Below are 21,560 nucleotides of genomic sequence, written 5' to 3' on the forward strand. Positions count from 1 at the left end.
CCACCATTGTGTGGACAGGAAGCTCAGGCGTGGTTCTGAGCAAGGAGCAGAAGTGGGACACCGAGCCTGGTCCTTCCTAGCACAGGGGTTTCCCACCTTACTCTTCTGAGCCCTGGGAGGCACTTTGCAAGTTCTGCACGTTTGACTCAAGGCTCACTTTTTAAACATAATTGAACTATTTTTAAAACTCTTAGGAAAAACGGTGTGTGTTTTTGAGTAAACTCTGGGCCGGGCCAGTGATAACCCACTGGGGGCCGCCAGCACCTTACCGTGGGCCACTGGGTGGTTTCATGCAGACCTCAGGCTGATGCCGCTTCTCCCTGCTAGGGTTCGGGGCCTACAGGAAAACCTGTACGCACATAACAGGATTTTCTCAACACTGCAGCCCAAGCAAAATGCAGAAATGAGGCGGTGGCTGAGGCTGTATCAGGCTCCAGAATCTGACTTTTAAACTTTGATTAACTTAATCTCATTGTTGACTTTTTATTGAGTCAAGGACATAAACTTTAACTCATAAAGGAAGGGTATACTAATAACACATTGTATCAATTTTGCATGTTGAATTTCCAGGAGAGATTTGGTAGGTGGGGGTTGGGGGGTGCAGGGATGGTACCAATGCTAAGTGGGGAAAAAACGAAATTAGTAAACACTGATCTGATGGGTAGAGCGACCTGGGTGCTCATCTGGCTTTGCCAGACACTGGCTGTGTGATCTTGGGCCAATCACATCACTTCTCTGAACCTGCACAGTCTCTTCATTTGTCAACGAGGAGGTTGAACTAGTAAGGTCAGTTTTATTTTGAAATTCTGTTTCTTCTTCCATTTGCCCCCTACCTGGCTCTCCCAGCCGTGCCTGTCACTTAGAGACCTGTGGTCATCCTTGACACAGAGCTCTTGCCTGTGGATTAGCTCTGACCCTCGAGTGTGTAGGGATCAGAAAAGGCTCAAGAGCCAGGATGAGTTTTCAGCTTTCATGGGGCATCCCCCAGCTTCAGCGGGGCCTTGTGTTTAAGCCAGTAGACACGCCCAGCAAACAGCGACATTTTGGGTGTTTCCGCTGGGTGGTTGAACTGGAGTGCCTCTCCCCTCCTCAGTGGTAGACCTGTTTGCAGAGCTGCCAGCTTAGAGGATCTTCATGTTGTATTTCACCTGGAGATGGTCCACAGGCAGCCCTCCCTGATTGTGAGGCTTTGGCAGCACCCCCAAAAGAGCCAAAGCTTCACCTTCTGGATCAGGAGAATTTTCCATTAAGTGGATTTTTTTTTTTAAGATTTTATTTATTTGACAGAGAGAGGCTGAGAGCACAAGTAGGGGGAGAAGCAGGCTGGGACTCGATCCCAGGAGCCTGGGATCATGACCTGAGCCGAAGACAGACGCTTAACCAACAGAGCCACCCAGGCGCCCCTATTAAATGGATTTTAAATATCCTTTGGGCCTTAAGGGGATAAGGGAATTACTTTTTTCCCTAAAAGCATGATGTGTTTCAATAATAGAGTTAACATTTGCAGCCCCCTTCACTACCCCAATCTCCCCCTGCCTTGAACTACTCGACTAGGACAGTGCTGGAAGATAGCACCCCGGTGGTCCAGATCTCCCAGCTTTTACTCAGGATACCTGAGATCTTAGTAGTTGTTCTTGGTAGATGCTGGAAGGAGAAGCCACAGCTTCTTGCTATCATGGAGTCTTGGAAATAACACTTATTAACTAAAGCTTAAGGTGTTTTGCTTTTAGTTGCTTACCTGGGCTGGAGGACAGATTGTTTATGGCAGCTGTATTGATCAGACCAAAATGAAAATTGATGTGAAACAGCCAGAGGAATGCAAACTTCGGGAGGTAGAATTTATTAGGCCTTAAAGAGACAGCTGACAGCCTGTCCATCATGGAGCTCATTTGGGTTCTTTTAGGCAAAGTACCTTTTATAATCACATAAGTCAGAGGTCATTAAAAGAATGTGTGCCTGCTGAGCCTTTAGCTCTAAAAATGTACCTTTTTAAGGAAACCACAACCTGGCCGGATAGAAAGGAAGCCTGGGCCCAGCAAGGTGGCTCTCACCGCAGGACACAGCTGAGGAAGGGGGTGTTCTGCTTATAAACATACCAATTTTGCAGGAACCTGAATGCTTTATGCTTCTTACCAAAACTATATATTTTGAACTTATAATTACTCTCTAGAGCTGCCGTGCAGAATAAATGAAAGTAAATGCAATCCCTTCTCAGGAGAGGCCCCGACACACAGCAGGAGCTCAATAAATGCATGAATGACTAATAATTACCGCCCCCCCCCCCCCCAGAGTTCTTCTAACTAACATTTCCGTCAGGTGGCTAGGGATGCAAGTAAACAGTACACCAGAAAAGGTAACAAATATCAAAAAGGCATTAGGCTAAGATGATGAGACACAGGCTTGCTTCCTGGGGACTGTGGGCATTTTACAGGCTCTAAAAAGGGAAGTAAAATCAACCAAATTCCATACTCCACCAAGCACAGACTCCTAACAGCAGTGGAATTTTCCTAGCCAGGCTCCCATAGGATGTAGAAGAAATTTTCCACGTAGGGGAGCCCTCGATGGCAGAATCCATCATGCCTCTCCTTCCCCACCCCGGGCTTGCCTCCACAGATCGGCTTCCAGATTCGCACTCGCGTGCAGGACCTGGGCCATGGCTGCATCTTCCTGGTGCAGAAGGCGGGGGCCCTCCAGGTGTGCCCCACAGACAGCTACACCAAGAGGGAGCTCATCGAGTGTGCCCGCGCAGTCACAGAGAAGGTAAGGAGCAGCCCTCGGGCCCCACGCAGCCACAGTAATCCACACTGGCCCTCAGTGGCCCACTGTGACCAGGGATATCAGCAGGAAGCTAAGCCAAAGACGATCCAGTCAGGGATTCCCCAGGGATGGGGTGATTCATAGCCCTGAGACATTGAGAGGGACTGTCCCTCGGAAGTCAGGGCCCCCGCGGTGCACTTTGTTGATGGGCTTTCCTACAGACAGACGGGACAGACCATAGCAAAGTCACATGAGCACCAGGAGCCCCTCCCTGCAACCCCTTTTGACACTCATCCCCTGGGCTTCCTTCTCCGGGAGGCTCCCAGGTGCTGGGCACTGGGAAGGGCCTAAAGCTCTCTTTGTGTGACCTCTTTCCTCCCAGAAGAGACCGTGAAGTGGGGAAGCGTTGAGCACCCCACCCGAAGTGGCCCAGCACCGTGGTCGAGAGAGCAGGAGCCCGTCGGAGGTGGAGAGAATCCTATACGTAGCATAGTGCGTGGGGCTCTGGGGTCTCAGCGAAGTGACCTCCCCCTCCCGAGCCTGCAGAATGAGCCCAGGGAAAGACAATGCCGGGCCCGTAGGGTTGGGAAACTGGAATGCGGTGGTGTGTGTAGAAGTGCTTGGTGCAGGGCCAAACACACGGTTCACCGTGGCCGACATCCTGGCCGTGGCTGTCTGTAAGCCGTCCTCCGACGCTCTTCTCCCACAGGGTTCCCTGCTGGACAAAGCCCGTCCTCAGCATCCCTTCATTCCCGGCACTCCCTTACACCCCCCACAGGATACTCGTCTCCTGCCTGGCTTGTTTCTCCAAGTCCTTTTTCAGGACAGCTGTCCTCCAGACCGCTCAAAGTGCAGGCTGAAGCATCGGTGCTTTGCTGGCTTTTCCCCTCCCTTCACTCGGGTCCCCAGGACATAGAGCTGTGCCCTGTTTAGAAGCTGGCAACAGGACTTGGGCGGGCGGGGGACCCCTCACCTGGCAGCTGCCGCTGCAGAGGCCACTCTGTACCTGGCCCCGTGCCGAGGCCGAGCGACGTCTGGCCGTCTCCTGCAGCCCACAGGCCTGCCCAGGCCTCCTTGGACTCCACGGGATGAGGCAATCCATCTCTGAGCTGGAGGAAGGCATTCTCCCTCCTTTCAAAGCCCTTCCTTGTTGTCGAAGTTACTCTGGCCAAGTTCCCCTGTCGAAGACCTTGGAACTGGCACCTGAAGGAGGGAAGGCGGGGGTCCAAGCTGCATGATGGCCAGTGGGGCCAAGCAACATGACCTTGCTGAGCTGTTCTCCGTCTCTCTGCTTTTCCCGGCAGAGGTGTCCCTTAGGACACCTGGAGGAGGCTCAAAAGCAGGGAATCGGCTGTTCAGACTAAACTAGCCTTTTCGGTGCTTTCTTGCTCCATGTTCCTGCCTTGCCCTCTCTACCTGGTGTGTCTTTCTCACGTGGCTTGGTTGTGTCTGTAACTTCCCACCAGCCGTGAGCCCTTGACTTGCTCACCTTTGTGTCCTCATCCCCTAGGGACTAGTAGCCACTCAATAAACTGCTGACTTGTGCACCTTTTGTAGCAGGCGGGACACTGTTTATGGACTCTCTCTCTTTCGGTCTGGCTGAGAGAACGTCCCTCCCAGACTTGGGATTCCTTGTCTTGGCCTTTGTCACCTGTCCTCTGGGAGTTCTTTCCAGAAACTGGATACTTCATTCCCAGGCCAGCTCTGTGCCATCCTGACTTTTCCTGGTGGAACATAGTAGCATTTAACTCCAGGAGGGAGGATCAGGCAAATAAGGAAGAGAAACCAATCCTTGTGGGCTGGTCTTGGGACGTGGCAGGTGCTCAGGAAGTGGGCCCCCCGCCCTGCCTGCTAGGCTGTGTCCACCACCTCTGCTCAGATCTGAGCAGCACAGAAGGAAGAGAGCATACAAACTCTCTGCCCCTCACTGATGCTGTAACTCCTCGGTCCTGGTCAGTGTGTTTTTAAACAATGCATTCACAGAATATTTTCAGACTCTTCTTTGGGTCAGCCATGGTCAAGGATGGTGGGTGTGCGCATAGAGATGAATAGGACAACTCCAGATGGTCTCCAGACTCAAGAGTCTCCAGTTGCTCGCCAGATGCATGCTGTTTTAACCTGTGCTAAATGGGCTGTCCTGGGGGCGGGGACAGCAGCAACTGTGGAATCCTCAGGAGGCACAGCTATGGCTCTGGATGAGGACTTTGAGCTGGCTTTTGCAGGATGAGCCGGTTGGTAGCTGGAGAACAGGGAGGGGGTATTGCAGGCAGGGGGCAGATACACCGCAGGAGGGGCAGGGGATGTTTGGGGAAGTGAGGAGCAGGCTGATGTGGCAAGAATGTGGTGGGAGGCCAGAAAAGTTGAACTGGTTGTGCAAGGAGCTCATCTTCCCTTGACAGCAGGGGAGAATTGTACCCAAGGGTGTGGGGGAGTTAGCTTTGTGTTGTAGGAAAGTGTCTCTAGGAACAGTGGGGGTGTTCTGGAGGGGGTGATGGGTGGCAGCAAAGGGTTTCTGGCATGGAAGTCACTGGAGTGAACAGAGCCAACTTGCTGGACTCTCGGGTCACTGGAATTATTACTTAGGGGCAGGTGATAGCGCAAGGGAGCGTTTGGGTGGAGAGGTGACATATGCAGGTACGCTTCGGGCTCTAGCCACAATGGGGTCCACCCTGAAGCATTTCAAATCCAGAGGCAGCCAAGGGCAGGAATGATGAGTGTTAGCAGAAGGCTGTTCTACAGAAAACCTGATCAGAGGGGACAGAAATGGCCACACCTTTCATAGGAGCCTGAACTTGTCTCTGGTCCCAGAAACGTAATCCTATTAAAATTATCTGCTCTCTACTGATGACTTACTATGTGCCATGCTAGAGAATAGATATGCATCCCCCCCCTTGTTCCTCCCAACAACCCTGATAGGCAAGAAATAATATCCCCATTTTACAGATGAGGAAACTAAGGTTGAACAGTTGCCCAAAGTCGTTTAGCCAGCAAATGATAATGCTGGTACTCAGCCTGAGATGTTGACACCAAAACATGTGTTAACCCACCAGCTGCATTGAGTCCCAGAGAGAAGATTCACTGTTCTTGTTTTTTACTTTTTCCCCTGGTTTTGAGATATAATTGATACACAGTACTGCAGAAGTTGAGCGTGTACAGCATGATGGTTTGTCTTTCATGTATTATATATAAAGCGATTACCACAATAAGTTTGGTGAACATCCATCATCTCGTGTAGATACAAAATAAATATACTTGTTTCTGGTGATGAGAACTCTTAAGATCTACTCTTAACACTGCTGCGCGATATATACAACAGTCAGTTGTAGTCATCATGTTGAACACTATCTCCCTAGTACTTAACTTATTTTGTAACTGGAAGTTTGTGCCTTTGAAGCATGTTTGTTCAATCCACACCTTCCCTCCCACCAGAAAACTGCTCCCTTTTGCTATAAGGTTGGTTGGCTGGGCTTTGTTTTGTTTTGTTTTTAATTTTTATTTGATGCATTCAAACAAACAAAAAAGTTCAGCCATTTCTCCTAACTCCCGTCCCCCGCCTCTGGCAACTACCAGTCTGTTTTCCGTATCTACCAGCTTGGGTTTTTTGTTTTAGGTTCCACGTATAAAAGAGATCATATGGCATTTTTTTCTCTGACTGACTTCACTTAGCAAAATGCACTCGAGGTCTATCCATGTTGTCACAAATGGCAAAATTTCATTCTTCTTAGGGCTGAATAATATCCTACTGGATAATATATACCATATTTTCTTTACCCATTCATCCATCTGTGGACATTTTGGTTGCTTCCATAGATTAGCTGTTGTAAATAATGATGCAGTGAACGTAGAGGTACTATCTTTTTGAGTTAGAATTTGTTTTCTTCAGGTAAGTATCCAGACCTGCATTTGCTGGATCCTATGGTAGTTCTGTTGGTAGTTTTTTGAGGAACCCCCATATTGTTTCCACAGGGGCTGCGCCAATTTACATTCCCACCGACAGGGCACCAGGTTGCCTTTTCCCTGCATCTTTGCCAATACATGTTATTGCTCGTCTTGATGATCTCAATGCCAGCAGGTGTGAGATGATATCTCACTGTGGTTTTGATTTGCATTTTCTTAATATTTAATGATAATGAGCATCTTTTCATGTACTTGTTGTCCATCTGTTTGTCTTCTTTGGAAAAATGTCTATTCAGCTCTTCTGCCCATTTTTAATTGGGTTGTTTTTTTGCCATTGAGTTGTATGTATGCTTTATATATTTTTGATGTTAAGCCCTTAGCAGATATATGATTTGCAAATATTTTCTTTAATCAGTAAGTTGCTTTTTTCATTTTGCTGATGGTTTCCTTTGTTGTGCAGAAACTTTTTAGTTTCACATAGTCCCACTTGTTCATTCTTGCTTTTGTTGGCTTTTGTTTTGGGTGTCAGATTCTAAAAATCATCACCAAGACCTATGTCAGGGAGGTTACTGCCTATGTTTTCTTCTAGGAGTTTTATGGTTTCAGGTCTTACATTCAAGTCTTTAATCCATTTTAAAGTTTTTGTGTTTATTTTTTGTATATACTGTAATTTTTGTGTATACTGTAAGGCAGTGGTCCAGTTTCATTTTTTTTTTTTTTTTTTGCATGTAGCTGTCCAATTTTCCCAACACCATTTGTTCAAGTGACTGTCCTTTCTCCATTGTATGTTCATGACTCCTTTGTCATAAATTAATTGACTGTATATGCTTGGGTTTATTTCTGGGCTCTCTGTTCCATTGATCCATGTATCTGTTTTTTATGCCAGTATCATACTGTTTTGATTCCTATAGCTTTGTAATATAGTTTTAAGTCAGGGAGCATGAGACCTCCAACTTTGTTCTTTCTCAAGATTGCTGTGGTTACTCAGGATCTTTTGTGGTTCTATAGAAATTTTAGGATTGTTTGTTGTATTTCTGTGAAAAATGTCATTGGAATTTTGATAGAGATTGTGTTGGATCTGTAGAAAGCTTTTGGTAGTATGGACATCTTAACAATATTGATTCTTCCAGTCTGTGAGCATGGAATATCTTTCCATTTATTTGTGTTTTCTTCAACTTCTTTTTTTAACGTCTTGTAGTTTTCCATATACAGGTCTCTCACCCCCTTGGTTAAATGTATTCCTAGGTATTTTATTCTTTTTGATGCAGTTGTATAAATGGGATTATTTTTTTAATTTCTCTGATAGTTCAGTATTAGCTTATAGAAACACAAAAGACTTCTGTGTGTTGATTTTGTATCCCTCAACTCTACTGAATTCATGGATTAGGGCCTGACAGTTTTTGATGGAGTCTTTAGGGTTTTCTGTATACAGTATGTCATCTGCAAATAGTGGAGGTTTTACTTCTTCCTTTCCAACTTGGATGCCTTTTATTTCTTTTAATTGCTGGATTGCTTTGGCTAGGGCTTCCAATACTCTGTTGAATAAAAGTGGCAAGGGTGGGGAATCTTTGTCTTATTCCTGATCTTAGAGGAAAAGCTCTGAGCTTTCACCGTTGAGTATGATGTTAGCTGTGGGTTTGTCATATGTAGCCTTTATTATGTTGAGATACGTTCCCTCCGTACCCACTTTGTTGAAAGTTTTTATTATCAATGGGTGTTGAATTTTGTCAAATGCTTTTTCTGTATCTATTGAGATGATCATAAGATTTTTATCCTTTATTGGTGTATCACATTGGCTGATCTGTGGGTGTTGAATCATCCTTGCATTCCTGGAGTAAATCCCACTTGATGATGGTGTATGATCCTTCTAATGTATTGTCGAATTCAGTGCCCTAATATTTTGTTGAGGATTTTTGTACTATGTTCATCAGGCGTGTTGGCCTGTAATTTTCTTTTCTTGTGGCACCCTTGTCTGGTTTTGGTATCAGGGTAATTTTGGCTTTATAAATGAGTTTGGAAGAATTCCATCCTTTCCTATTTTTTGAGTGGGTTTTTTTTTTTTCAGTGATACTTGAGTCTGAAAATCTTTGGGTTACATTTTCTCCATTTCCCCATTCGCCCTGACATCCCCTGTCTGCCTACAGGTGTCCTTGGTGCTATCAGCTCTGCAGGCTGGGAACAAGGGGACCCAGGCATGCATCACAGCCGCCACCGCTGTGTCTGGGATTATAGCCGACCTGGACACCACCATCATGTTTGCGACTGCGGGGACCCTGAATTCGGAGAACAACGAGACCTTTGCAGACCACAGGTATGGGGGTGGAGGTCATCCTGGGGGCTCCTGGATGGGGAGAGATTTAGCCTGGCCTGATGGACTTGGGAGACTCTGCCCAGGAGCCAGAAATGCGGTTAAGCATTTTGATTTCAATAAGATGCTCAAGGGGAGAAAGTGAACCACATAATCAAAACAAGCCCTATTTGCCAACTGTAAACACATAGTCATGTTCCAGCTTTGTGCCTTTGGCAGCCTCAATCCAGCCTGCTCTGGCAGAGGACAGCTTTTTGATCTTCTACTTTCCAAGCTAGAGAGATGTGCCTCTGATTTGCTCCCAGCCCCAGCGGGAGTGGGAGTGGCCAGGACAGGCCCATTTAGCTATGACATAAAGGAGAGTGGGGCTCTGAGCCGGCTGTCTGTCCCACGCTGGCTCCTCAGGCCCTGCTCCTGGAGGCTGGTGCTGGGGTCTCCATCTGCCACTGGAGAGTCCTCCCCCATAGCCTTGCCGCATGCCCAGTACCTTTCTTCCTCTCTCTTTAGTCCCAGAACTGGGCTAGGGAGGAGATTACCAATGCTGTCACCCACTCCACGATGCAGCCCTGTGGGTTCTGATGACCTTGCAGCTCCCTGTAGCTGTGAAGTATTTAGGGGGAACCACAGGAAAGAAGCTGACCTCTCACTGAGCTACAGGGTTGGGGAAAGAGGGCCAAACTGGTGGGCCTGAATCTTTCACTGAAGTTTACTATTAATCGACTCCGTGGATACCGGGCTGACTCTCCTCTTCCCGTTTTCCTACATAAGACAGTGAGCACCCCGATAAGGAAGGGGAAATCCATCATCTCTGTTCTTTAAAGCCCTTTAACAAAAAAATCCCTTAGGAAGGGTTTCTTTGCTTCCTAACTACCAGTAGCCAAGCTCTGCCCTTTGTCCCTCTCCCCGCTTTCTCAGGGAGAACATTCTGAAGACAGCCAAGGCCTTGGTGGAAGACACGAAGCTGCTGGTGTCGGGGGCTGCGTCCACGCCAGACAAGCTGGCCCAGGCAGCGCAGTCGTCAGCGGCCACCATCACACAGCTTGCTGAGGTGGTCAAGCTGGGGGCCGCCAGCCTGGGCTCTGATGACCCCGAGACACAGGTACCGGTGGGGGTGGGGGTGCATCCGCAGTTTGGGGTCTGGCGGGAGAGTGGCGCACACGGTGGTGGCGGCTCTGGGGGTAGAGATGACTGGTGAACAGTTGAGCACAGTGAGCATTTGGATATAAGAGCGAGGGAGCGGGCTAGGAGGGACTCTACGTCACAGGTGAGATCAGCGAGTGGACGGTGGCTCCCTGGAGGGAGAGCGGGCTTGGCCGGGAGGTGAATTCAGGTGAGTTCAGTGCTGGAGAGAACACAGGTAGAACTAGAGAGGGGGCATAAGCCTGCACGGGTATGGGGGTATGGATTCAGGGGTTGTTGCTGTATAGACGGTGACTGCAACCACAGGAGAGGGAGAGCATGGGGCAAGAGGAGAAGGAGGGTTCAAGGCAGAGCTGAGGAAGCCACCATTTAAGACCATAGTAAGGAGACAGAGATGCCTAGGGAGATGGAGAAGCAACAGCAACGGGTAGGAGGAAAGCCAGGGCTCCTGATGTTAAGAGTGGGGGAGTGTTTCAACCCACCAGAGACACGGCTGAGTTGTCAAGAAAATGAAGGTCTGAGAGCTGGCCACTGGTCCTCGTACCGTGGAGGCCAGTGGCCACCCCAGCAGGGGCTCTTGGTGGGGAGTGGCCAGGTGAGGGTAAAGAGAGGAAGCCAGTGTGTATAGACAGCACTTGAGAGGGGGAGGGGAGAGAGGAGCTGGGGCTAGGGTAGGGCTCTGTGCTCCTATAACTCTGCTTTGGATTTAACCATGTCACTGATGTTACCTGCCTGCTCCTTCATCCTCAGCCTGGACCCCCAGCTTCTCAGGGACAGCACCCACAGTTTATTGATCTTTGGAAGCTAAGCACCCAGCGCAGCACAGTGGATGTTCCACAAATATGTACTCAGCTGTTACCGAACATAGAGCCAGCCAGGGCCACCAGTAACAGACTCTCCCCATTCCCAAGGGCAGAACCTAAAACCCATCTGCTCTGTCTATCCAGGCACCGTCAGATGGCACACACCTCAGTTTTTACTGCTTAAACCACACTCCATTAACTCGTCTCTGGCCCATGGGACAAAACTGGATAGGAAGCTGCCTACCATCCAGTGCCCAGGCTGACGACAGTTACTGTTGTGGTTCACACAAGGCCACCAGCTTTGCTCCCGTGTGGCCATGACCCTCCTCTGCCCGACATCCTCCAGTGGAGCAGAGCTCCATGAGGAAACGTTCCACGTGTGGCCATTTTACTCCTCCTGCCCGATTTCTCTCTGATAACATCCAAGCTCAGATTGGCTGCCCTCTGGAATTCGAAGCATTCACACAAATCCCTGCCTGTGGTATTGTTCTTACCCCCATGGAGGAAGGCAAAGCTTGAAAACGCTCAGTGGGGTTGGAATCCACTCTCTCTGAGCCTGACGCCACTTGAGGAAAAGTGAACAGGCCGAGGAGGGTTTAAATCTTTGAACACAGAGAAGTGTATCAAATTGTTTAGAGTCTCGACGCCCAAATGGTCTAGATGTCCACTAGAGCTTCTAGTGAGACTTCTAGTGGAAAATACCCCTCACAAAAACGTGCCTACTCGCCAGCCAGTTCCTAGTGACCAGGGACGGGACCGTGCACGCTGGGTGTTGGCAGCAACCTCTGCTTGCTGTCCCTTGCTCTCCACTCGCTGCTATGATGGCCAGAAGCAGGCAGTGTGAGTTCCTTACCCGTCGGCCCTTCCTCAGGAGCCCCGTCACGCCCTGACCTGCCCTGTGGTTTCAGAGGTTCCCTGCGCCCTGGGGGTGAGAAGGCACAGGACAGAGCTGGAGAGGGTGGGAGGGGCAGAGGCGAAGTGTCACTGTGCTCTTAGCCGTCAGGGACACGAGTTTCTGATGGGTTTTTACGTACGTTATGCGGTCACCCTCGCAGCCTTGCAGTGAGGTAGGGCTGGTGCTGCTAATGCCATTTGTAAGTGAGGAGCCAGAGCCCTAGAGCGTAAGCGAGTGTGAAGGTTAAGACCATGACCCTTGGGATCACGCTGACTAGCGTGTGAATCCCAGGCCCTGGGGGTGTGGACGGGAGCATCGTAGTTACCACTTGGAATGGCAGTGGCGAGGATGAAGCAAGGTCATGGGTGGCATGCGTGGCTCAGCACCTGGAACACTGCGCTCAGTAAAGGGAAACTCACTGTTACCAAAGTAGGAGTTAAGACTTAAATGTAAGGCAGGTCTTGTCATGTCATTCTGAAGTATGGCTGGGGCTTCAGACCCCAGGTCCAGCACCTGTAAAGATGGCCTGTGGTCTCTGCTCAATGATAAGAATGGAGATACCGTATTCTTTCCCGTGTTATTAGGGTGTGTACCTGTCCATTCGGTCATTCCGTGAGTATTTCCTGAGAGCCCGTGACGTGCCAGACCCTGTTCTGAGTGCAAAACACAACAGGCAGAAGTGCAGGCTGGCTGTCCTCGAGCTTACCTCCACTTCGGGGAAGAAGACCGTAGTTCCACATACTGATAAGTGCTATAAAGAAAACAGGACACGCTGATGGAATTTCAGGTTGGGGGTGGTCGGGAAAGGTCTCTGAGGGCCTGACATGTGAGCTGAGACCTGACTGATGAGAAGAGCCAGGTTCCAGGCAGAGAGAGGAACAAGAGCAGAGGCCCTGAAGTAGGAATGAGTGGGATTTGCCTTGGGGAAGAAAGACAGACCCATCTGCCTGTCGCATGTTAAGTAGGTCACAGAATCCTAGGAACCAAAGCCAGAGATGCCGGTGGGCTGCTGCAGAGGTCTTGCAGGCCAGGGTGTGAGGCTAGCATTTGGTTCTCCATGGTTTTGGTTACCAGTTCAGGGTGCCTGTGAGTGGTGTTGGCTCTCAGAGGTCTGCTTCGCTGCCTGCATCCTTTCCTAGGTGACTTGTCATCAGAGCTGCCAGCCAGAGGTGTTTGAACATGCTGAGCACACATGGGGTGTGTGTTCTGGCTCAGCGGCAGTGTCCGTTGGGGACACTCCTCCATCAGCATCTTCAGGGGTGGCTCCTGGAGAATCTGCCTTGCTGCAGGCTTGAGAGCTGCAGAGATAGAGACCTGCCTCCCAGATGCCTGCACCTGGCCCCCAGGCTGTGTGCTCTTGGTGAGACCAGCAGGTGACTGCTGGGGCTACTCACCTGGGCTCTCTGCTTTCTTTCAGGTGGTGTTGATCAATGCCATCAAAGACGTGGCCAAGGCCCTTTCAGATCTGATCGGCGCTACCAAGGGAGCTGCCAGCAAGCCTGCTGATGACCCCTCCATGTACCAGCTCAAGGGGGCTGCCAAGGTAGAGTGGGGCCCCAAGTCAGGGGCAGGTGTGGAGGGAGAGTTATATAGTGAGAGAAACAAGAATAATGGGAGCGTATGCATCTGAGCTCCTTCCTCACTTCGCAGTGGTTTTGCTCATGGCATCAGATCTGGAACTAAAAGGAGCGGGAAGTGGACCTCAGTGTGCTCCTCACTTTCTCTCGGCCTCTCCTTCCTGTGCAGGTGATGGTGACCAATGTCACCTCCCTCCTCAAGACTGTAAAGGCGGTGGAGGACGAGGCCACCCGGGGCACACGGGCGCTTGAGGCCACAATTGAGTACATGAAACAGGAGCTCACGGTAAGGAGCCAGCAGTCACCTCCCTCGGGCACCCCTGTGCAAGAGCTGACCCCAAAACACTTCTCTGAGATCTGTAGCAGGAAGAGGTTTTACCTAGAGCACCTGAGCTAGGGCGGCCCGCTCACCTACCTGCTGGTAGCTTTGTATCCTTGAGGCCCCGTGCATAACTGACCATATCAGAGTTTGGCTACAGTTGATTTGTAATTAAGAAATTAATTAAAATGTATCATGTAGGACTATTCAGGTTTAATTCCACTAAAATCGGAGCATGAAACAAAAGCATTACAGAAGATTCCTGGCTAAGGGAGAACTCCATGTGGCTGTTTGCTCTCACCTTGAACTTAAATGGTGTGTCTGCAGCACAGAGTGACACACAGCACCTCTTGATTCCCATTGTTGTCAGCAACAGCTCACATCGCTGCACACGTACAGATTCTGGTGTTTGAGGTTCCCTAGCAGAGAAACCTGGATGCCTTTACCTGAGACACTTCCCTTTAAAATTCAGCGTCCTTCTGTTGGCGATCCTTGTGATCTCAGAGAGATTGCCCGTGTGTTCTTTCTTGCCTTGTTCCAGCGTCGTAGAGTGAGGGTGTCCTGGTGCCTGTGATCTGGATACTGTCCCTGTTCTTTTGATCCCGTGATGGTTATGGATTGACTCATCCTAATCCCTAGAAATAAAAATATGCTGAAAATGAGTGGTTTCAAACGAAGATTTCTTTCTCAGAGGAGGTCTGATCATAGATTCAAGTTCTCTTTCGGGGCGGGGAGTGGGGGTCCTGCCTTTGCTGCCAGTTATTCTGCATCTATAGAGGGTCACCTAGGAAGGCTGAAAGCCCCTGTGGATCAGCAATAGAAACCAGCAGTTCTTTTGGGCTTTGGTGATGGAGCCTTGGCTTCTCTTGTCCTGTTTTTAATGAAACCAGTCTTGGTCGGCGTTATACTTGGTTCTCACACAAAGAAGAACCTAAAAATTGTAGGCCGTGTCTTTAAGCCCTGCTGCCTGACGCTTACCTGCCTACATTGGCTAGATGTTTCCTATCGAAAGTCTGGCCCCACATTCTGGGAGGTGTGGGTGGGGCTAGTGGTGGCAGTAGAGGAGATTGGAAATTCAGAGCTCTCCTGGAAAGTTACACATGGTCAACCTCCGTATACCAGTGTGGTCTGGCATTGACTCGGGTTGTGTGTTTCTGTGGACATAGGAAGTTTCCAAAGGAACATGTGCCACATGGGCCACATTATTGTGAAGGGCTCCATACAGGTGGCATCCGTTCCACGAAGCATTCAGCTTAACTGTAGCTGCCCATCCTTTCTAGGGGGGTGGTCTAGGGGGGTGGTCATGTTTGATGCTGCTTAACCCATGGCAGGGATGCTGGCTTGGGTTCTCCCCTTTGCCCCAGGAGAAACTACCTGACTGAAACGTGGTTGCCTAGGGCTGAAGACAGAGTGGCCCCCAACTGGTCCAGGAGTCCTCCTTGTGGGGGGACAGCTGCACATTGAACATGCAGCCCTGGCACCAGTCACTCATGTTAGAGAGACAAGACAGATGGGCTTGAAGCAGAAATGGCTGCCTTGATTGACAGGTGGAATTTTAAAGTGGGATATTCACTTACCATGGTTAATTTATTTCAGCTTCTCTAGAGGGGTGTGTGTGTGTATGTGTGTATGTGTGTGTGTGTGTGTGTAGTTTTAAATAATTCACAGTGTCACTGTGGCGCATTCGACATGAACGCCTCCACACAATTATGCAGTTATATTTGTAAGACAGCCTAAGAATAGAAGAAACCGAACGCTCCATTTCCCTCAGCCCCACACCCTCTTAGAGAGAGAGAGGTGAGTCACAGGGATGTATCCGGGGTCCATCCTGTGCAAGAACTGGCATCAGAACTGTGGAGTTTCCGGGAGCTGCTGAAGCACCGGTGGGGAGGGTCAAGAACGGGAAGCCACCCGACCACCTGCCCAGGAGAGTTTACAAGTACCCGGTGTCTGTCTGTGCAGACGAACGCGTTAATGCCGTGGACGTGTCTCCCTCACCCTCATCGTCTCGTGACCATGAGTCCTTGAGTACAGGTGTGCAAGGCTGATCTGTGCTAGATTCTTGAAAGCAAGAATAATATTACTCAAATTAAATTTCTAATTTCCTGCCATTTGACGGTTTCTTCCTGCGGCTGGCTCCGTTCTCAGACAGTGAGCGGTAGCCCGATCGGAAAAGAATAAATTATTTTTATCCTGCCTTTTTTTGGTTGCTGTTGTTGTCTTTTTTTTCACCTGTTGTATTTCTTAACTTCCAGGTGTTCCAGTCCAAAGAGGTACCTGAAAAGACCTCATCACCTGAAGAATCGATAAGGATGACGAAAGGCATCACCATGGCGACAGCCAAAGCCGTGGCCGCAGGGAACTCTTGCAGACAGGAGGACGTGATCGCCACCGCCAACCTGAGCCGGAAAGCCGTGTCCGATATGCTGACGGCTTGTAAGGTAAAGGCCTTGGCGTTGTTTTGGGCGGATCGGTAATGCTCGGTCGTGATTGAGTTTTTGGGTTAGCCTGGAGAAAGGGAGGGGCCGGCCACATGGAGAAGGGAGCAGCTCGGTACCTTACGCTCGGCAAGTAGACGCGTGGTGGAGGTGTGCACACATCTGCCCAGCAGGGGCGGGGGCGGGGGGATGACTCTCCAGGGTAGTTTTAGGTTTGAGAGGGGATGGCGCTGGTCTGCTGACTATCCCTCCCATGTTTCCTCTTCCTGAGTAGGCAGATTCCTTCTTAGCAAGGGCGTAGGGGAGGCCACTCTGACAGAGGCAGAGGGCCTGTGGCATTTTGTTCCTGGCCCTCTGAACGAAAATTGCATCCCGCTTCTGCCCGACCCCTTTCCTGCCTCTGTAGGTCAGCATTCTGTGCTAGGAGGGGAGCTGCTGTAACTGGGTGAGGACGTGAGTCGGAGGAACAAAACAGAACCTTGGGAAACTGCCTTTTTCCTCTCTGTGCCTAGATGTTTTGCAGAAACTCTTCTGATCCTTGGCTAGACAAGCGGGGTGGCTGTCCTGAGCCCAACCTTGGTGAGGGAGCTGGTGGGACCTGAGTTTTACAAGCTTTATTTCTTTATGTCTAAGGAAAGTGAGTTGTAAGAGCCCCCCACCCCCACTGAGCACCCCACCCCAGACCTTCACCCTTCTGGGGACAGCCATGTCCCAGGGACTCTGGCTTCCGCTCAGTGATGGATTGATTACCCCCGACCATGGTGAGCAGGTGGGGATAAGTCACAGAAGTTACAGAAGCAGCTGGGGTCTGAGGAGACGGGGCCATTCTTAGTGGTGAAGTCAGTTGTGTGGGAGAGCTCGTGCAAGGTCCAACTGATGGCCTCTCAGGGGATCCTCAGGGCAAGTAGGATGGGTTCGAGGTAACTGGGTAGTGGGAGGGTGCGGCAGCCGGCCTGAAGGGATGGGCGTGTGAGGGCAGAGCGTGGGGGGCTGGGGAAAGGGGAAGAGGGTGGCAAGGTGGGAGGGACGCTTTCATGGGGGGCCACATGTGCTGGGCCAGGGAGTTTAGACCCTCCTGAGGCCACGGGTATTTGCAATTAGGATTGCAGTTGGGATCTGCCCTCTCAGAAGTGACAACTCCCAGAGGGGTTACCTCCTCCGTCAGAGAATGATACTTACCTAGCAGGATAGGCCTGAATGCCACCATGGTGTGCATGCAGGGCGCCTCACCGTTGTGGAAGGCTCTCCTGCAGATTCTGTCTTTTGATCCTGGATGGGAAGGGCAAGGGGAGTGATCCCAATTTGACGGATGATGAAACAGGCTTGGCTAGATTACGTGGCATGACCATGGTCACACAGCTCTTTACTCTCAGAACTAGAACTGAAACCAGGTCCTCTGGTTCCATGGCCCATCTGTTTCTGCTGCCCATGGCCTCCCAGCCATTAATGCTTAAGGACACTGAGGTTGATGAGTGACTGGTGCTTTGTCTCCATGTTACAGACATGAAATGAAAAGGGGAAATTAAATGGATTAAGGTGAGAATGGAAGGTAGCTCAGATTTTCAAGTCTGTTTGTAATGCACATAGCCCTGTTCTCAGGGGAGGAGAGCAAGGATCCAAGTACAGGCGCCATTTGCCCAGCGTCTGCTCCTCTCTCTTGTCCTGCCCCCAGATCAGGCCATCCTGACTTGGCAGGACAAAATAACAGCCAGAACTTCATACCTCAAAGCCAGACTTGGATGACAAGAGTCAGTGCTGAGCCCTGAGACTGCTGTTAGGATAGGACTTACTCAGCCGACTTACTGACATTGGCATTTCCTTCGGTCCCCTTCCTTTTGCAGAAAGGAAATGAGGCAGCTTGCCAGAAAGGGCGTGCAATAAGGAATATATAGAAAACCAAGGATACTGAGTGGTGGATTGAAAAGAAACCCTTAGATCCAGGCAGAGGGCCAAGTTGCCCTGTTGGAGCACTGCCTTTGGGGCTGAGCAGGGTGGCTAGGCCAAAAATGAAAGTGCAGTAAGTTACCTACTGGCTCATTTTCTCAGAAAGAGAGGATTACACTAATTCCTCAGGTGGAGAAAGGGCTTCCCTACACCCTAAGTTCATTCTCCTGTCTGTTTCTTGGTCTTACTTTTGTGTGCCTATGTATGTCTGCATTAGATACAATACAATCAACTGTTACAACTGAGTCATATGGCTGTTTCTATGTTGGGATGAGTTATTATAACAGAGTCCTTAATGACCACTAATACTCTGTGAATGAGTATAATCTTACCCTATTATCAGATATTTAGGTTGTCTGCATTTTTTATCTGTACTTTAAACTCTACTGCCATGAACATCTTTGGGCATACCTGTTTTTTCTGTGCTTTGGATAATTTCCTTAGGCAGGACTCCCAGGAGTAGAATTAGTCAGATGGTAGGACATTTGGATTCTTGCCGGATGGCTCTGCCAAAGAGTTCTGTGAAGTTAAAGCCGCCAGCGGTGGGCAAGAGCGCCCACCCTCAGTCCCCACACAAGTCTAAATGGGGGTCTTCCATGCTGCCCACTAGAAGTGACATTTGGTAGCATCATAGCCTGTGTCTTCCCCCCAGACATGGGCTCCGTCCTCACACTTGGAGACAAAGGGGAGCAAGGACGAGTAAAACACAGTCGTGGTTATAGGCGTGCCCATCAGTCCTCAGATGGGCAACACTGAGCTCAGAAAGGATAGATGATGGCCACTCAGATTATCCCCACCCCTTCTGGGATGTGTTGGGGGAGCAGGTGAGGGGCGAGCCCACAGGGGTTCCCACCAGCACTCCCCAATCCTCTTGAGTGGAACAGATAGGAAGGCTAGTCACTAATCCCCTCCACTTTGACTTTTTATCCTAATGTGTGATTCACATGTGTGCTGATTTGTGATTTATTTGCAGTTTTCTCTTTTATATGTTCTGGTAAGCTCCAATTTCTTTCCGAAGAAAGGCTGGGAAGGGTTGCCCGATTTAGCAAATAAAAAATAAGGTTTCTCAAACTTATATTAAAAATTTTGTATTGTCTATTAAAAATTCAGATGTAACTGGGTTAACTATAATTAATCTGGTAACCCTGTGAATGGGTGTGCCATCTGATATATCAGGAATGAATGAAACTGACAGGTCACAAGTACAAAAAAAAAACACAGGATGCTGTATTAACCACATGACCTTGTTTGGTTATCTCACCATGTATAATGTGAGGTGAGTTAGTTCTGGCCCCTCTGAGGGCAGTGGGGAGCTTACTGTCTAAAGTTTCCCAGGAGCCAGAGGGTTCCACGTGGGAGACACTGTGAGGGCAGGTCAGGCCACAGAGTGAGGACCTGAGTGTGATCAGCCTGTGGACAGAGAGGGGCTTTGGGACCCCTCAGGCTGCTGGAGAAAGGCAGGCAGACCCTGGAACAGTAGATCTTCTGCTGTGAGCCTTAATCATGAATCTTTCCTGGACTTTTTAGTGCATGTGGAATTTCTTACATTTCAGTAAAAGGGGGCAGGGAGAAAGGAAGAAAAGGGGACCTGATTCCTGTGCTTTTGTCTGGCTCCAGGGCACTAAAAAAGGCAAGACACAAACCATTGTCTGAGAACTTACTGTGGAGGAGAACATGGAGGAGGGCCACCTTCTCTATCCAGGGAGTCAGGAAAGGTTTCTGAGGGCGAGGCAGAGGGAATTCCAGAATCGAGGTCTCCTACCTATGGGTGCAGAGCTGCTCTGTGCTACTGGGCAGTTGACCCCCCTCACCCCTTGGCCCATTCACCAACTGGCTCTTCCTGTCTTAAGATGTCAACGTTCCTTTCTCTCTCCAGCAAGCATCCTTCCACCCTGATGTCAGCGAGGAGGTGCGCACCAGAGCCTTGCGGTATGGGACAGAGTGCACCCTCGGCTACCTGGACCTTCTCGAGCACGTCTTGGTGGTGAGGAGGGGCATCGGCTGGGCCAGGGCTGGGGAAGAGCTAAGTCAGATGCAGCCCATGCTTTCCTCGGGAAAATACCTCATAGAGCACTGTGCAGGCTCCCCTTATGCGTCTGGGGCTGGACTGAGCTGGAAAGTGTCCAGCATCGCACTACTCCAGCACACTGAGATAAAAGAAGGGTCTAGAAGAAGTTGTAGTTAGCATCCAGGAGAGCCAAGCTCTCTCTTTACACCAAAGAGGCAAGAATAGCATGTAAGAGGGTGGGACAGGCAAAGCCACCAAAGAAACAGTGTTGGCAGGTCCTGTTAGGAAGAGCCCAGTCCATCCTCCAAGGACAGGGAAGGCTCCAGAAGGAGCCACACCGGGCTCCATGACAAGGAAAAACATCACCAGTGCTGCAGGTGACCTACCAGCCTCTTGTGACTTCCTCCAGTCCTTGAATGAATACCTTAGGCCACACTAAGAATGCTTCCCTTCCTCTGATGTCTGGAAATGCCCACATGGAGCTGGGAAGGAAGGCTGATAGGGAGGATGCCAGTGGGGGGTGAGTGGTCATGGCTAGGGGCACTGTCCACCCAGGAGCCTCAGGCTTGCACTGACAATCCCAGTTCTTAGGGTGGCTTGGCTCCCTGCAGTCCTAAGGGCCAAAACGTGCACATCCGAACAATATATTTGCTGTATGTCTACCTCTGTCAAGTCCCGGAAACTACATTTAGAACATGGGAGGTCTGGGGCAGGCCCTAAGAGAATTTGTCCAGGAGTCAGAGACAACCCCAGAAGAGAATTGATGATGTCCCACATTCCATCACTGTTTTTTCTTCCCAAACCTATTTAAAAAAAAAAAAAAAAATTCAACAAGCCACAGAGAACCGTAAGCCTTTCATCTGTGGAGCACTGAAGTTTTTCATTTTGTCCTTGCACTACCACGTGAGGCTAGCAGGGCAAAGGAAGGATCCAGAGAAGTGTGACCACTTGGTGGAGGTCACCCAGCTACTAGGACAGACCTGGGACCAAATCCCAATTCTTACTATCTCCAGCCCTGTGTTCATTCTAGCATTTCACTGCCACCTTAAAATTAAATTACCTTTGAAGGGAAGGAAAAATAAAATAGGACAAAAACAGAGAGGGAGGCAAACCATGAAAGACTCTTAACTATAGGGAACAACCTGAGGGTTGCTGGAGAGGAGGTGGATGGGGGGATGGGGTAACTGGGTGATGGACTTTAAGGAGGGCACTTGATGTGATGAGCCCTGGGTGTTGTATGCAACTGATGAATCACTAAATTTTTCCCCTTAAACTAATAAGACGCTATATGTTAACTAAATTGAATTTAAATAAAAAAAATTTTTTTAATTAAATTACCTTCTGATATGAAGCATTTTAGGTCTCCTAGGGAGCAGTACTTTTATTCTTCACCCAGGTTAAGCGTGGTCCATGTGAAAGTGTATCTTCTGTGAGAGGAGGCAGTCTGTGGTTACTAACACTGAGTTCCCAAGCC

At 49.6% G+C, this 21,560-nt stretch overlaps 1 protein-coding gene across 13 annotated transcripts in view; it reads left to right on the forward strand.

Annotated features, from left to right (window-relative positions):
• The window catches only part of TLN2 (talin 2), a 421,358-nt gene that overhangs the window by 365,768 nt on the left and 34,030 nt on the right, over positions 1-21,560 (forward strand). For all 13 annotated transcript variants that reach the window (XM_032417152.1, XM_032417158.1, XM_032417149.1 and 10 more), the window contains 7 exons: positions 2,614-2,760; positions 8,799-8,965; positions 9,878-10,061; positions 13,218-13,343; positions 13,547-13,663; positions 15,952-16,137; positions 19,955-20,062. In XM_032417152.1, the coding sequence (XP_032273043.1) occupies positions 2,614-2,760; positions 8,799-8,965; positions 9,878-10,061; positions 13,218-13,343; positions 13,547-13,663; positions 15,952-16,137; positions 19,955-20,062 (1,035 nt within the window). The remainder of the gene's footprint in view (positions 1-2,613; positions 2,761-8,798; positions 8,966-9,877; positions 10,062-13,217; positions 13,344-13,546; positions 13,664-15,951; positions 16,138-19,954; positions 20,063-21,560) is intronic.

This window comes from Phoca vitulina, unplaced genomic scaffold, assembly GCF_004348235.1.
Source record: "Phoca vitulina isolate PV1807 unplaced genomic scaffold, GSC_HSeal_1.0 scaffold20, whole genome shotgun sequence".
NCBI classification, from domain to species: domain Eukaryota; kingdom Metazoa; phylum Chordata; class Mammalia; order Carnivora; family Phocidae; genus Phoca; species Phoca vitulina.